This window comes from Oratosquilla oratoria, chromosome 24 (assembly GCF_046742065.1).
Source record: "Oratosquilla oratoria isolate Oo_2021 chromosome 24, ASM4674206v1, whole genome shotgun sequence".
NCBI lineage: Eukaryota > Metazoa > Arthropoda > Malacostraca > Stomatopoda > Squillidae > Oratosquilla > Oratosquilla oratoria.
In genome coordinates this window covers 54,045,149-54,060,148 of record NC_134800.1, presented here as the reverse complement: position 1 = coordinate 54,060,148, position 15,000 = coordinate 54,045,149, and the positions used below count along the sequence as shown (strand labels likewise).

At 42.2% G+C, this 15,000-nt stretch overlaps 1 protein-coding gene across 1 annotated transcript in view; it reads right to left on the bottom strand.

The window, feature by feature from the left end:
- LOC143038348 (uncharacterized) overlaps positions 1–15,000 on the bottom strand; it is a 124,066-nt gene that overhangs the window by 10,080 nt on the left and 98,986 nt on the right. Inside the window, exons 15-23 of the mRNA XM_076207379.1 lie at positions 11,412–11,514; positions 9,282–9,421; positions 8,473–8,646; positions 7,813–8,038; positions 6,830–7,002; positions 5,987–6,009; positions 2,742–3,006; positions 2,017–2,202; positions 1,282–1,364 (exon numbers count right to left, since the gene is read on the bottom strand). Coding sequence (XP_076063494.1) covers positions 1,282–1,364; positions 2,017–2,202; positions 2,742–3,006; positions 5,987–6,009; positions 6,830–7,002; positions 7,813–8,038; positions 8,473–8,646; positions 9,282–9,421; positions 11,412–11,514 — 1,373 coding nt within the window. The remainder of the gene's footprint in view (positions 1–1,281; positions 1,365–2,016; positions 2,203–2,741; positions 3,007–5,986; positions 6,010–6,829; positions 7,003–7,812; positions 8,039–8,472; positions 8,647–9,281; positions 9,422–11,411; positions 11,515–15,000) is intronic.

The window sequence follows — 15,000 nt, the reverse complement described above, 5'->3', positions numbered from 1 at the left end:
CGGTAAATTTGTTACGTGTGGGTGGCGTCTGATTAGTGGACTCTGAGTTTTTGAGACTTTTGTCAGGCTGTTAGATTAATGTCTGTCTCTCTTTATCTATCTTCTATATATCTGTCTATCTATCTATTATATTGAAGTAAGGAAGACAAATGAGTGGAAGGGCGGTGAGCTAAACACAGAGAATGATATACTTTGAGAATGTCCTGGTAAGGACAAAACGTCAGTGAATAAAACTCCAGCTATTCTCTGTGTTTAGCTCACCGCCCTTCCACTCATCTATCTATCTATCTACTGTATCTATATATCTATCTATCTACTGTATCTATATATCTATCTATCTACTGTATCTATATATCTGTCTATCTATCTATCTCTTTTAACGTCAGAAAACACCACGAGAAGGAAGATGTCAGCTCCAACATGGCGTAATATTTTGGCGTATTCTCTGCCACAACCCGCCACATTGCCTGAACGTGACACAGTTTACATTGCGACGACACTCTGGTCTTATTTTACCGAATAGATTTGCCCAATATTAGAATAAAATGTGCAAATTGATTACCAGACGTGACTTAGTTAATTGGAAAAAAATATATATTTTCTTTTCAACCTACACCCCGATTCCTGCAGAGCAATATGGTCTGGAGATGAGAGAGAAAGAGAGAGAGAGAGAGAGAGAGAGAGAGAGAGAGAGAGAGAGAGAGAGAGAGAGAGAGAGAGAGAGAGAGAGAGAGAGAGAAAGAGCATCAACCAACTTAATTTTCGTCTTTCAAGCCCTATACTACCTCTGCCCTTACTGAATCATGTTGTTTTTCATTACAGTCCTAGAAACTAAGTCGACGCTGCTGCATATAGTCAACTGGGGCCTAACTACTTGTGACAAGTTTTCTGCGTGATTTCCCTGCAGAGCTGTGCCACCCCTACACACACACACACACACACACACACACACACACACACACACACACACACACACACACACACACACACACACACACACACACACACACACACACACACACACACACACACACACACACACACACACACACACACACACACACACACACACACACAAAGACGGGTTACTACGAGCATAGCTCTCTTCCCGTAAAATACAACTAGGTAAATACAACTAGGTAAATACAACTAGGTAAATACAGCTAGGTAAATACAACTAGGTAAATACACATACACCCTCTCTCAGTGGTCACTCTCGAGACTCCTCCGGGTCAAAGTCTCCGGGGGGATTCTGCCTCCTGCATCCGTCCCATTGCTTACCTCGCGTACGCAGCCCTTGAAAGGATTCAGCGTCCCCGCCGATGGCCACGACATCGAGAGTGCCGTTAGGTCCGGGGCCCCGCCTGTCAGAGAGTTAGGAAAGGAGATTAGAAGTCAGGACACTGAGAGCTTGTTATTGGACAGCGTATCTTATGACAATCAAGAGAGTAAGCCAAACCTCCGGGGCCCACAGAACTTTCTTTTTTCTTTAACTTGTATTTAAATGAATCTTATTACGGTAATACATTTCATGGTGTGCCAATAGACAGGCAGATTCATGCAGGTGAAAAGATGGTCTTGACATGAACAGGGTCTTCCTTCCTGGGTCGGGTCGTGATCTCTCCTTATCTGAATGAAGCCAACTGAGACCACTTTACCACAAAGATGAAGAGCTGTATATCATTTGGGGAACAACGAACTGTCACGGGCAGACGTACCCTATGATAGTCTAGTAGGTTACCTGTAAGAGAACCCGGCTCTTGGTTTGAGCAAAGTGATCTGTCGGGAATTGCTGACGAGAGCTGAAACTCGTGTGAAGACCCCTAGAGGTTGCTGGGAGGGCATTTTCAATCGAGTTACAGAGTTACTCAGGGGTACATCTGAAACAGATCCCTTCAGATTACCTCATCCAACAGCGGGTATTTCCATAGAGACACGTGATGAGAGTGGTGTATCCCTGCGCAATACTTGATCTGTGAATGGTTGCAAAGGTCGGGAGTGAGGGGGGAAACTCACCTACGAAGACCTCGCTGTGGACATCGAGGAGAGCCACGGAAGGGTCCGGGTTGGTGTTCGTGGTGGTGAATCCCTTGAAGGAGAGGCTGCCCTCTCCTCCCCGCCGTCCAAAGGACACTCGCTGCCAAGTCCCGAGAGAGACGGAGTGGAGAGAATGCACCACGGCCAGCCCCGTTGACCGCCAGCCTGAAGAAGGGGAAGAACAGAGTCCTTACTTTCTCGATCACCGAAGTCTTGGGCGAGGAACTCCTGAAACTGGCGTCCTTCACTCTTTTACGCGAATTCGACTGGTGTTTACAAGAAGAATCACGTCTCCAATGTGAGTTCTGTACTGAAATAATCTAGATCAGCGTTTCTCAACCTTTTAACCCTTGCGTAACCTTTGAAATAAATTGCGTGTCTCAAGGAACCCCTGCGCAAAAAAAAAAAAAAAAAAAAAAAAAAAAACATATACCATATTTTTCTCGTTTTATTTTCATCGTAATGATAGGCTAGATAGGATGATGTCTATATTACATTACTGCAATAACCAAGAATATGTCGCTTAATTATATTACGTATATGAAATTAAATAAAAAATCAAAAGTGCATTAGCATATCTCACTTGTTCTCGCGGAACCCTTAGGGACCTTTTGCGGAACCTTAAGGTTCCGGGGAACCCTGGTTGAGAAACGCTGCTCTAGATCCCCCGGTCTCACAAAGTTTATGCTTCCTGAGGCTCTTACCCAGGTGATAGGCGAGAATGAGAGTGCCGTTGGTCAGCGTGAGGGCCAGGAAGTCGCCGGGAATGGAGGGCGTCCGTGGAAGAGCCGCGAAGAGAAGGCCATCCTTGGCCAGGGGCTTGAAGGAGATGGTCACCATCGCCTCGCGTCTCAAGTTCCCCGCCCTCAGTCCGAGGAAGGACCTCTCCCCAGTAAGGAGCGGATCTGTGATGTTCAGGGCTGCTCCGCGCACAAAGAACAGAAATTGTGTCAGTCGTAGAGGAGGATGCTGTGGACAGACACCTATACATACTATTCAACTTTCAAACACGCACGCGCGTGTGCTTATGCTATAGAAAATATTAACACAGGGATCAACTGGGGGCAATCACCAAGAACCTCTTCTCAAAGAGGTATCTGTGGGATACTTTGTATATTATGTTCTGTCTAGCACCAAACAGAATCATATGTCTAGCACGAGTCGGATCACTATTGTGTAATGCAGGTCAGTCACAAAATGAATAAATGAATACAGAAAGTAAAGAAACCTATGCAATGACACGCGAACGTATTTGAACCTTGCAGTACTACACATATACATACTTACTGGTGTAGTAGTTACCGTCTTGGTCTAACAAATCAACAGGATCAAAATCGAGCCCTAATTAAGACTTGAAAAGAATAATAACTTTGTAAACAGTCACTGCCTCCCTTGAGCAAGGAGGCGGGGTGTGTTTGGTGTCGGCAAGGGCACAGCAATATCGAGTCGTCCGAACGGTATACATACACATACAGTATATATGTATATATACATACACACACATACATACATATATATATATATGCAGAGTCCACTAGGAAAAGGAAAAACACACGGAGTCCGAGCGCTTTCGTGATATATTCACATTATCAAGGAGTACAGAAAGATGTACTCCTTGATAATGTGAATATATCACGAAAGCGCTCGGACTCCGTGTGTTTTTCCTTTTCCTAATGGACTCTGCATTTTTGTGATTCGCGTGTTATTTGTGAAATTTGTGCATATATATATATATATATATATATATATATATATATATATATATATATATATATATACGAGCGCGCGCACGCGTGTGTGTGTGTGTGTGTGTGTGTGTGTGTGTGTGTGTGTGTGTGTGTGTGTGTGTGTGTGTGTGTGTGTGTGAGAGAGAGAGAGAGAGAGAGAGAGAGAGAGAGAGAGAGAGAGAGAGAGAGAGAGAGAGAGAGAGAGAGAAGATTTTACTTCTCTGTCAGATCGACGTTGGAGTTCCAGTCAAATTATTCTTATCTTATCTTGGAGATCCCATTCCCAAAACTGAGCTACTTCCAGCGCGAACCAATAAAAGAGCTTGTTTTTGATGGCCGAGATTATTGACCAATGGTGGTACCTGACACATAAAACAAGTACATTCCTCTCAACACACAAGCGCGGGACTTTGAACGAGATTTCTTGACCGTAGGCAGAGGATAGTATTATGTACCTTATAACCTTGTATCATAATTAAATATTACCAAACTGGATTTAAACGCTCAAAAGAACATAAGAATGAAGGAAAATACAAGAGACCTTAAGGCCTACACTAGACAGTTCCATGCCCATTACTACCTATCATCCCCATTCATGAAGTTATATAACCTTTTCCTAAAGCTATCAATAGTTTCAGCGCTAACTACATGGTTACTAAGTCTATTCCACTCGTTATCCAATATTGCTACCATTGATAAACCACGTCTTGCCTATTTCCTTCTTAAATCTAAATTTGTTCGATCTAAACCCATTACTACGAGTCCTGCCCTGCTGTCTTAATATGATGACCTTATCTTAATCACGGTCATCATATTAAGACAGCAAGAACTAGCACCAAGTCTAATGCCTTGCTACCAAGGAGTCTGCGTCACTCTCATCCTTGCTTTCCCATCCTCAGCATGATCACATCTTGATCGATCAAACGAAGCGATCATCATAATCGGCAGTGAAAGCGGAGCGTCGACTGTGACAGGTGACAGCAACATCTGATTACAAATCCTTCCGGTGGTGACGTCAGTGATGACGTCAGACCAACGAGGGTTATCCTGCTGCTGAATGTAAGCAAGCAGGATCCATACGGTGTATGAAGAACTTGGTGATTTCATCCTACAAACGCTGCATGCACCGTCTTCCCTGGATTTGGTGTCAGGGGTGTGGTGAACAGAGTCCCCCACAAGAATATAGTGAGGCATACGTGTATAGTCGCGGGATGTGGGTGAACAGCCTCTGGTGAGGTTGTGGAAGCTAAATGTTGTGTATAAACAGCTGGCCTTCGGCCTTATATTACTATTGTGTAGATAAAGTCCATATTACGCTTGTGAGAAAGACATTTGCATGTTACCAAAAGCACAATTCCGGGCCACGCCCGGCAACTCTGTCCTAGCCAGAGGGATGCTACTTTTCGGTACGTCCCGAGGTTACTTAAGGCGTGTGAGGTCGGGTCACAAGGGAGTATCCTTTCTGACTTTGCCGGCCAACACGCGCTAGTATACATTCCATTCTACAAGAATAAAACCAGCGAACAAACGTGGGCTTTATTCACTCCCTCGGCACCATAGCCCAAGTAACATAAGTCGCTTGTTACAGGGGGCCTTACCCGCATCTCGCTGTCTTTAGTACGAAATATCTTCTGAGAATTACTTAAATCACTTTTTATCAAACCGGAAAATGTACTACGAGACTCAGCCTAGGCCTGTTACCAGCATAATCTGTTAACGTCAACTATATGGGCATGTGGCACGTTTCAGTGGTGTTGACCTCAATCAAAGGGGGATCTCCGCAGTAGATAACCCTCAAAAAGAGACGCTCTCAGAGCTCATTGCTTCATGGGAGCTCACTCAGAGAAACTATGGGGATGCAGACAAGATATCATATTAAGACAACAGGGCAGGACTCGTAGTAATGGATTTGGATTGGATAAATTTAGCTTTAAGAAGGAAATAGGCGAAAACTGGTTTTCCGACAGCGGTTTACGATTAGACAATTTTATGGATAAGGATGAAAAGTGGTAAGCAACATGGCACTGCCTAGTGTCCCTTATGGTCTCTTGTAGTCTCCTCGATCCTTAAGCGAATCCCCTCCCCGGCTCCACCGACTTATGCTCCCAATTTAATGATGGTGGTAAGAAGTACAAATTATAGAAAATGAACGAACGTGCAGAGGCCATCAATTATTTACTCGATGGGAAATGAAGAAATTATAAGAGACAAAGTAGAAGAACCTGAGATTGTTCGTCACAGTCACCTGAGGACATTAACAAGATTTCTGGTTAGACATATAAACTGTTGACGAACCTAGAAATATATTTCTTTTTTCGTGGAGGTAAAGATGATGAATGGTTCTATACAAAACTTGATCTGCCCAAGATTGGAATAGGCAGCAGTGGAGTGGCGTACACACACATACACACGCGCACACACACACACACACACACACACACACACACACACACACACACACACACACACACACACACACACACACACACACACACACACAAGAAAGATGATATAAGTAGGAATGAGAAAACAGAAATAACAACAATCAAAGTGGTCTACAGCCAAACAGACGGGCCATATAAGGAAATTAATTTTTTTTTTTTTATCTACGTTCATTAGAAGAAAGAGGAAGAATGGCATGATTGTTCTGTTCACAACTATAAAATTAATAGAAAATGACAAGGAGCTTGAAGGATATAAAGAAATGTGTTTTTTCTATGCAGATGTTTTTACATTTAAATTGAATCAAAAGAGGAAATGGTCGAATCAAAAAACAAATCAACTGGAAGCCAAATTTGACAGATGGGAACAGGTGAGGTTCACGAGTATAGCTACACACACACATATGTACACGATATGGTTTAATGGTTTAACGCCCCCCCACCCCCTTACAGAGGGCTTTTGTAGCGTGGAATTTTATGAACCATGCCCTTGGTTCAACTTCACCGGTGGCGGGATTCGAACCGCCTTCACCTCAACCTCCGCCGCAAGTAACGACGCCCTAACCCGCTCAGCCAACGAGCTTCTACATATGTACACACAAACACAATATCCTGAGAACTTACCTTTCTCGCAAAAAATGCCCTTCTTGCCCAAGGGGCAGAGGCAGGATAGGGCCCCTGTGTCATGGTCGACCACGCATGAGGCTCCGGGAGCGCAGCGAATGTTGGTATTGCTCTCGCAGATGTGACTGGGTTCCTGGCAGCGGGGACCCTTCCATCCCACGGGGCACTCGCACCTGCAAACATATGCTGTTACTGCGCCGCCCCCAGGAACACGGTGACTGTGCTTTCACCCACGGTTACCAGGGTGGAATTCTCCCGGTGCTTTTGAGATTGTTTTGTAACTCATACGCTTGGCAGCGTGGCTCCGGTTTTTCACGCCCAGTAGCTTCAGTGTTTAGTTTGTCTTGATTAAAGGTGGGTGAAAGGTGAAGAGTTGTATTTTCATTGTGTATTTTGAAAATAAATGTTTTTTGTTCATACTTTTTTTACTTGGGTTATCAAAATAGAGGGTAACCATTCTAAGGCCCATTATGGCTAATGGTAATCAGTCTGTCGATCGGTAGTTCGGGCGCTTTCGGTGGCTGGGATGAACTCCGGACAGAAAACGGCGTGGTCTAAGTCGACCAATGTCTCATAATCGGAAACACCGAGACCCGAGCTCGATCCGGGTCATGTAGTAACCCTCGACGGAACAGAATCGTCTGACGTTGACCATATAGAAAAAACACCTTAAAGGGCAGCCACTGTGTTGAAGGGGTATGATATTCTTGTGGGGAAGTGGCTTCCAGGGCCAGGATGACCAAAAGAGCCCTTGGAAGGAGAATTGAAACTCCAGAAAACGAGAAGACTCGATGACTCCGAAGTGAACGAAATAATCCTACATCGAAATGACCAATACATAAGGGTCTGTGGTAATTGGAGAGGACCTCACGAAGGTAGCTCCCTTCCTGACAACTACAACTAAGTAAATACACGCACAAAGCGATGGCTCGAGTGTAGTTCGCCGCAGAACGACCCGTGACCAGACTGGTCCGCAGACTGACCTGAAAGTGGCGCCGAGGCTGATGCACTTTCCGCCGTTTTCGCACCTCTCCTCCGCACACGCGTCCTCGCCGCACTCGAAGACGTTCTTGGCGTCGAGGAGCTGTGGTGCCACCCAGGGACCATCTAGGGTCGGTGCCACGCGAACGTCGAAGATGCAGCCCTGGAAGCCGCTGTGACGCCACATGTCTGCTGGTAGGTGGGACATGTTCCAGCTCGGGTGACCTCCTGTGGACAAAAAGGGCTGCTCGTGGGTTGGTCCAGGGTCATCCTGACACAAGAAAAACACGCTCCCTCGCACCACCACGACCAAAGACCCCAAAACAGTAACCTACCTTGACAATTTTGTTAACAGAGGGAGACCGTGTGGCTGAATAAATCCTCCAGGCGTTGGACAGACTAAAATACCCCTCGGCATATGAACTCCCCATGACCACTTGGAAACCCACAAGATTCACGCTCCTTCTAATCAATGACAATTTCCCCGTTTCGTTTACACGGGGACGAGGAGGGAGGGCGGTCGTGTATGCCTTGGTTAGCCACCTCCATTATAAGGGTGAAAAAGCCTTTCATATATAGATAGGTAGATAGATAGATGCAGACATAGCTCCCAGGCATTTGCACTAACATTCATACATCCACGTTTAACAACACGCACATACCGATGTAGAGAATGTTGTCGGTATTCAGGGAGGACAGGTAGCCGGGCGCCCTGGCCGTGACGTTCCGAAATGTGTCCGCCGCTAGCCAGGCCTCCTTGCCCGCTCGCCCTGTCTGTGCGCTGTGGACCTGCCAGCCGCCGTCGAGGGCCCGCGGCGACTTGACGCGCCTCGGACCTGCAAGACAAACACGGCGTCAGTACTCGTGGTGCTCGGCATGTCGCCGTCGTCCTTGTGTCCGCCAATAGCCGTTTGTGTCCGTGGTAGGTGAGAATGCCCCCAGGCGATTCTATGACCGCCTCGGTGTCTCGGACCACCCGTCGATCCTGTGGCTGATGTTAACCAACTCGCCACAACACCAATGAATGGGTGATAGGGTTTGCAGAATACGGGGCTGTCCAGGGCGGCAAATTGGTCTTGAGCAGAAGAGAGACGGAAACGTGAGGACAGGGGAAGAAAACGTCTGAACATTACCGTCCTTCTCGTTCGGCTCCAGCCGCCCAAGCTTCTGAAAGCCGCCTATCCCACTTTGGTTCGACGTGGTACTTCTTCCTAGTTTACAACATTTTGGAAAAGGAAAAAAGAAAAAGGAAAAAGGGGGAAATTTTTAAAAATGGGAATTGAGGTTAATTTAGTCTCAGTTGGGCTAGGTTAGGTTAGGTTAGAATAGATTAAGGCTGGGCAGGACAGAACAATCTAGCAGAAGAGGCTCGAAGAGACTGAGTTGGCAAATGTGAAGGGAGAGGAAGATACTCATGTGGAATGGAGACAAGAGGAAGAGCGAGAGGAGAAAGGGTGCATCTAGTACTCACCTCCACCAAGGTCCCACGTGAGAAGGAGATGCCCTCTGACCAGGCTGAGGGCCAGGAAGTCCCGCGTTGCGCTGGTGACGGGGTTCCCGACGATAGCCAGCAGCCCGATCTGGCGAAGCGCTTTCGTGCTGAAGTGAAGTCTGAGATCGAGAAGCCGCGCGGCGCGCCATCCGAAAAAAATAAAAAAAATAAATAAAAAAATAGTACTTTAAATAGATCAACAAATAATTCAACAAATAAGTAAACAAATAAATAAAAGATTAATAAACGAATGAGTAAATAAACAAATAAATTAATCAATTATTTAATAAACCAACAAATCAATATATAACTAAATGAAAAAGTAAACAAAGGGGTAACTAGATAAATAAATAAATAAATTGATAAATATGTAAATATATAGATAAATAACAAATAGATGAAAGAACAAATAGATTAATACATAGATAAATGAATTGGTGAATAGATAAATAAATAGATAAATATGTAAGTGAGTAAGTAAAGAAATAGATAAATAGATTGATAAATATATAAATAAGTAGATAAATAGATAAATAAACAAACAAATAGCTCAATAAATAAATGTGTAAATGGACAGATGAATGAATAGATAAATAAATCAACAGATAATGAATAAATGTATATATGAATCAAAATAGAGCAAAAGAAAATTAAAAGATAAGAATAAAAAGGAAAAGAGTAGTAGTATCAAATTGGGAAACACTGCCATGATGCAACAGTTCTAATGTCAGTTCCCAGGTTTGCTATAATTAGCGAAAAAGCAATGAACATTCATACCTTAAACATAATTTTTCTCAAAATAAGGATTTTGGAGTTAATGCGGGTTTTTTTTTTTTTTTTTTTTTTTTTAACGGCAGAAATAGATTAACAAACTTACAACCACACTTTTGTATCATTGTTGTATGAGTTCGGTTAATCAGTCGTTTATGTTTTATATTAGTTATTTATTTCTTTGTTATTATTTGTCTGTTTGTTTATTGTTATTGGCTTGATTTTCATTCATTATTATCTATCTGTCCATTTATTATTATTTACTATTTACCTGTTTGCTTATTATTCAACTATACCTATGTATTTATTTACTTTATTTATTACTATTTATATTATCATAACTTTTATTCATTTATTCGTTTATTTATTATTACTATGTTTTTTTTACTCGCATCCGCCCTTGTTATGGACCAAAAGGTCTCCTGTCAGCCTGATTCTCCTTTGTAATCCTTTGTGATCTTCGCACAATCAAATTGAGCGAAGAATATGCTCATAGACCCAGAAGGCTGTTGTAGCGGTGAGGAGCCTTACCCCAAGAGACGCATGGCTCCAATTGTAGCCTTCACCTGAGGGCGTTATCACACTGGGCAAATTTTCCTCCGACCTCCGATTAATCGGCGATACCTCCTACCTCCAGCACTTTTTTCCGCCGTCAAATCACTATGACAGATTTTTTTATTATTATTATTTTTTTTTTTTTTTTTTTTTGTATACAATTTACATAGAATGTTATTTGATATGCTGAGGGAGAATCGTTTTCCTCCAGCATAGGAGATTCCATCCTGTGTGATGCAAATTTGCTCCGACAGTCGAAGGAAAAATAGCCTAATGTGATAACTCCTACATATGCACCTACTTACCTACCTTCCTAACTAACCAACTAACTAGCTAACTAACTAACTAACAAACCAACTAACTGACCAACTAGCTAATTAGATAACTATCAAAATAAACAATAAGTTAACTGAATGAATAAATAAAACAAATAAATAAATAAAATAAATAAATATATAAATAGATAAATAACTATCTAACTAACTACTTTAGGAACATCTTGCAGTTCTTCTCTGTATTGTAGAATTATTCAATCGCCCTGCTAAATGTGGTTGTGTATCTGTGTGTGTGTGGGCGGGGGGATTGTTATGTGAGGGAATATACGCATTCATGTCTCTGCGTGCGTGATTGATCTTGAATCTCGCTCTGTATCGGTGACCGACGATAACTTTATCTTTGCATTCGTGTTTATGTCCATACGTGTGTGGTTAGGGGAGGGCTTCCGCCGACTCCAGAGCGACACCAGGACGCCCCCAGAAGAACGAAACCAGGCCGCTTTCTCACCTGACGACGAAAGAGGAGGTGATGTCGAACGGAATTCTGAAGGCGCTGTAGGAACTGTACCCCTCCATAGTGCCCGCGTAAGCAGCCCTGCTGACGTGACGCTCTGAAAAGGAGGAGGAAGAGGAGGAAGAGGAGGAGGAGGAGGAGGAGAAGGAGGAGGAGGAGGAAGAAGAGGAGGAGGAGGAGGAGGAGGAAGAGGAGGAGGAAGAGGAAGGATAAGGGGCAGGGAAAGGAAATCTCAGTCAGTCTTTTCGTAACAAGGTACTGAGTGCTGAATCTATTGGTTGTTTTAAGAGATTAGATAACTTTATGAATAGGGATGACGGGTGATAAAGGACATGGAACCACCTAGTATAGGCCCTATGGTCTCTTACATTCTCCTCCATTCTTATGTTCTTAAAGCTGCAGGAAGGAAAATTAGAGACGGGAGGAGGAGGTTGGGAGGGGGAGGGGGAAGGGGGAGGGGGAAGGGGGAGGGGGGAGGGGGAGGGGAGGGGAGGGGAGGGGAGGTCTATCACACTGGGCTATTTTGGTACCACCGATTAATTGGAGGTTTGAGGAAAAATAGCCCAGCGTGATAACGCATTAAGTTGACTTGAAAGGTGGACTCTTTTCGCAACCTCTGGTGACTTGCCGTATGTCAGCGAAATTCACAAAAAGTAAGGACAAACTCTCCTCACATACACAACCATCTTTGTCAAGTGTTCAACTACTGTACTGATAACGGTGAATATGTATGTATATTTGTCTTATGCATGTATACATAAACGTATGTACACATAACTATTTGGTTGCTGTCAAAATCGATCCTCAAATACGCCACAAAGAGAATAAATGAGTTTTCATCTCATACTGTATGTATGTAGGCTATATATGTATGTATGTATGTATGTATGTATGTATGTATGTATGTATGTATGTATGTATGTATGTATGTATGTATGTATGTATGTATGTATGTATGTATGTATGTATATATGTATGTACGTATGTACGCATGTATGTATGTTATGTATCTATGTATGTGTGTATGCATGTATGTATGTATGTATGTATGTATGTATGTATGTATGTATGTATGTATGTATGTATGTATGTATGTATGTAGGTAGGTAGGTAGGTAGGTAGGTAGGTATGCATGTATGTGTGTATGTATGTATGTATGTACGTATGTATGTATGTTCTGTGTGTATGTATGTTCTGTATGTATGTATGTATGTATGTATGTATGTATATATATATATATATATGTATATGTATACGCATGTATGTGTGTATATATGTATGTATGTATGTAAGTATATATGTATGCATGTATGTATGCATGTATGTATGTGTGTATGTATGCATGTATGCATGTATGTATGTATGTATGTATGTATGTATGTATGTATGTATGTATGTATGTATGTATGCATGTATGTATGTGTGTATGTATGTATTCGTGCATACATGCATGAATTTGAGCAAAAATGTAATAATATTTTCGTCATTTATATTTACAAAACATTTTGAGATTCGTCAATTGTTCCTATAGTATCTTTGTGTAATGTTCCTGAATGTTTTACTTTTAATATACTCGATTTTCTTGCATGCCCTGTGCACTCCAGAAAAGGAGTTTTTTTTTTCATTTCCACGCATCATTTCCTTGTTTGTGTTTCACCGCCAGAAAACATCTCATTCCGGTAACAAGGAAACAATTCTATAATCAATACTACCGAAAATCTCGTAAGCATGACGAATGTTACATAAATGTTTCGTTGTATTTTAATTATTCTCGTGTTTTCATTTTTAGTCAACGCTTGCAGACTCACCGGCATCATTTTGACGACATCACGTCATCATCGACAACGATAGGCATTGAGAGGTATTTTCACCAATGTCGATGGGATGTACGTATCAAGTTGCTACACCGAGGCGACGGAAGGAGGAAGAGCGTATCCATTCTGTGATGGTCTGTATATAGTTTCCCATTTATAAAAGTATTACCAATTGTGTGTATTGTTAGCCTTTAATTCATTAATTTTGATCATGTTGTTGATTTATTGTAATGCATTTAACTTTAGGTGCAATGTATGGAAAAACCAAGTGTCCGACACACGCGCTCGAATATGAGTTTTGCCGCCAAAACAAGGCATAGCGTCAGTATTGTCTCAACCTTTAAGGTGTAACTATGTTCTTGTGTCTTTTGTTGTATTTAACGAATGGTGACTCAATACACTAGTTCTCCGTGTTAAGATATTTCTATATGCCACCTTACTACAACTTCCGAACCCCAGAAGCAACTAAAAAAATATATAAATAAAAAAAAAATTACGTCCTTCCGGAGGTGGTTCGTTCGTTTGTTTGTTTGTTTGTTTGTTCGGCAGCTGCTGTCCTCCCATTTTCTGACAGCCGGTGACACTGAAATAAACTTTGGCACAAGTTCCACCACATAACGAGTATCCGCACGAAGTAGTCCTGAGAGAAGGACGTGAAGGAGGGTCATCTCCCTTCGCACCTTCAAACCACGTCAACTTCTTCATTTCAACTTGGAGGTTCAACACCGCTGACACTTGATCTCGAAATTGAACCCAAGACCTTTCTCAATTTGGACTACATTTCCTCCACCTTTGAATAGAAGGAGAGCTGAAAACCGACGATGGCTCCCTACTTCTTTCAGCTGGTGCCTTAGAAACAACCCCGCAGGTATCAGCCCAACAAGGTCACTCGGGGAAAATATCACCATTGCATTCTAACCGCTGCGTACCAAACAATTCCAAAATGTAGTGCGCTTGTACCGTAGTCGGTAGCAGGCCGGTCTCGCATCTTCCTAGTGTTCGAGTCATGCGATTCTTTCCGATTCTTAACAATGTCCCAGCAATCCAAACACATAAATGATGCTGTAGGTGAAAAATGTAATCCCACGTCTGTCAATCACGTGAAATCCACTATTGGAGCAGAAAAGGCTGGAGACGGAATCTATATAATTTCGATTGCAAAAAAATAGATTGAAGAGGATTGCAGTTTGCAACCGAAATATATAGATTCCCTGTCTCCAGTCTTTTCTATATATTTCGATTGTAAAGAAATATATAGATTAAAGAGGATTGCAATTTGTAATCGAAATATTAGATCACTGTCTCCAGTTTTTTCTGATCCAACTGTTGTTTTCACGTGACGTAAATGATGGCTTCGGCCGTAGTTTCACGCCTTGTACTCCTCACCAACTCACTCCAAACAAGGAACACGACACAAATGGTGATATTCTTTAAAAAAAAAAAAAAAAAAAAAAAAAAAAAAAAAAAAAAAAAAAAAAAAAAAAAAAAAAAAAAAAAAAAAAAAGTCTTTCCTTATATAAATCTTATATAAATCCATGGAATGGAAAGATTTTTTTAAGAATACCACCGTAAGAATCTTGCGGTGGTATTATTTAAGAAAATTCATTCCTTATATGAGTCTTCCTCTTCCAAGAATTTGTATAAGATTTATATAAGTAGTTTTTTTTTAAGAATATCACCGTAAAGCTCTCACATACAGAAACCCTCATGTATATATTAAAGAGCTAAAGCTATAGTTAACACGTAAGAGAATGCCTGCATCCCCTCGG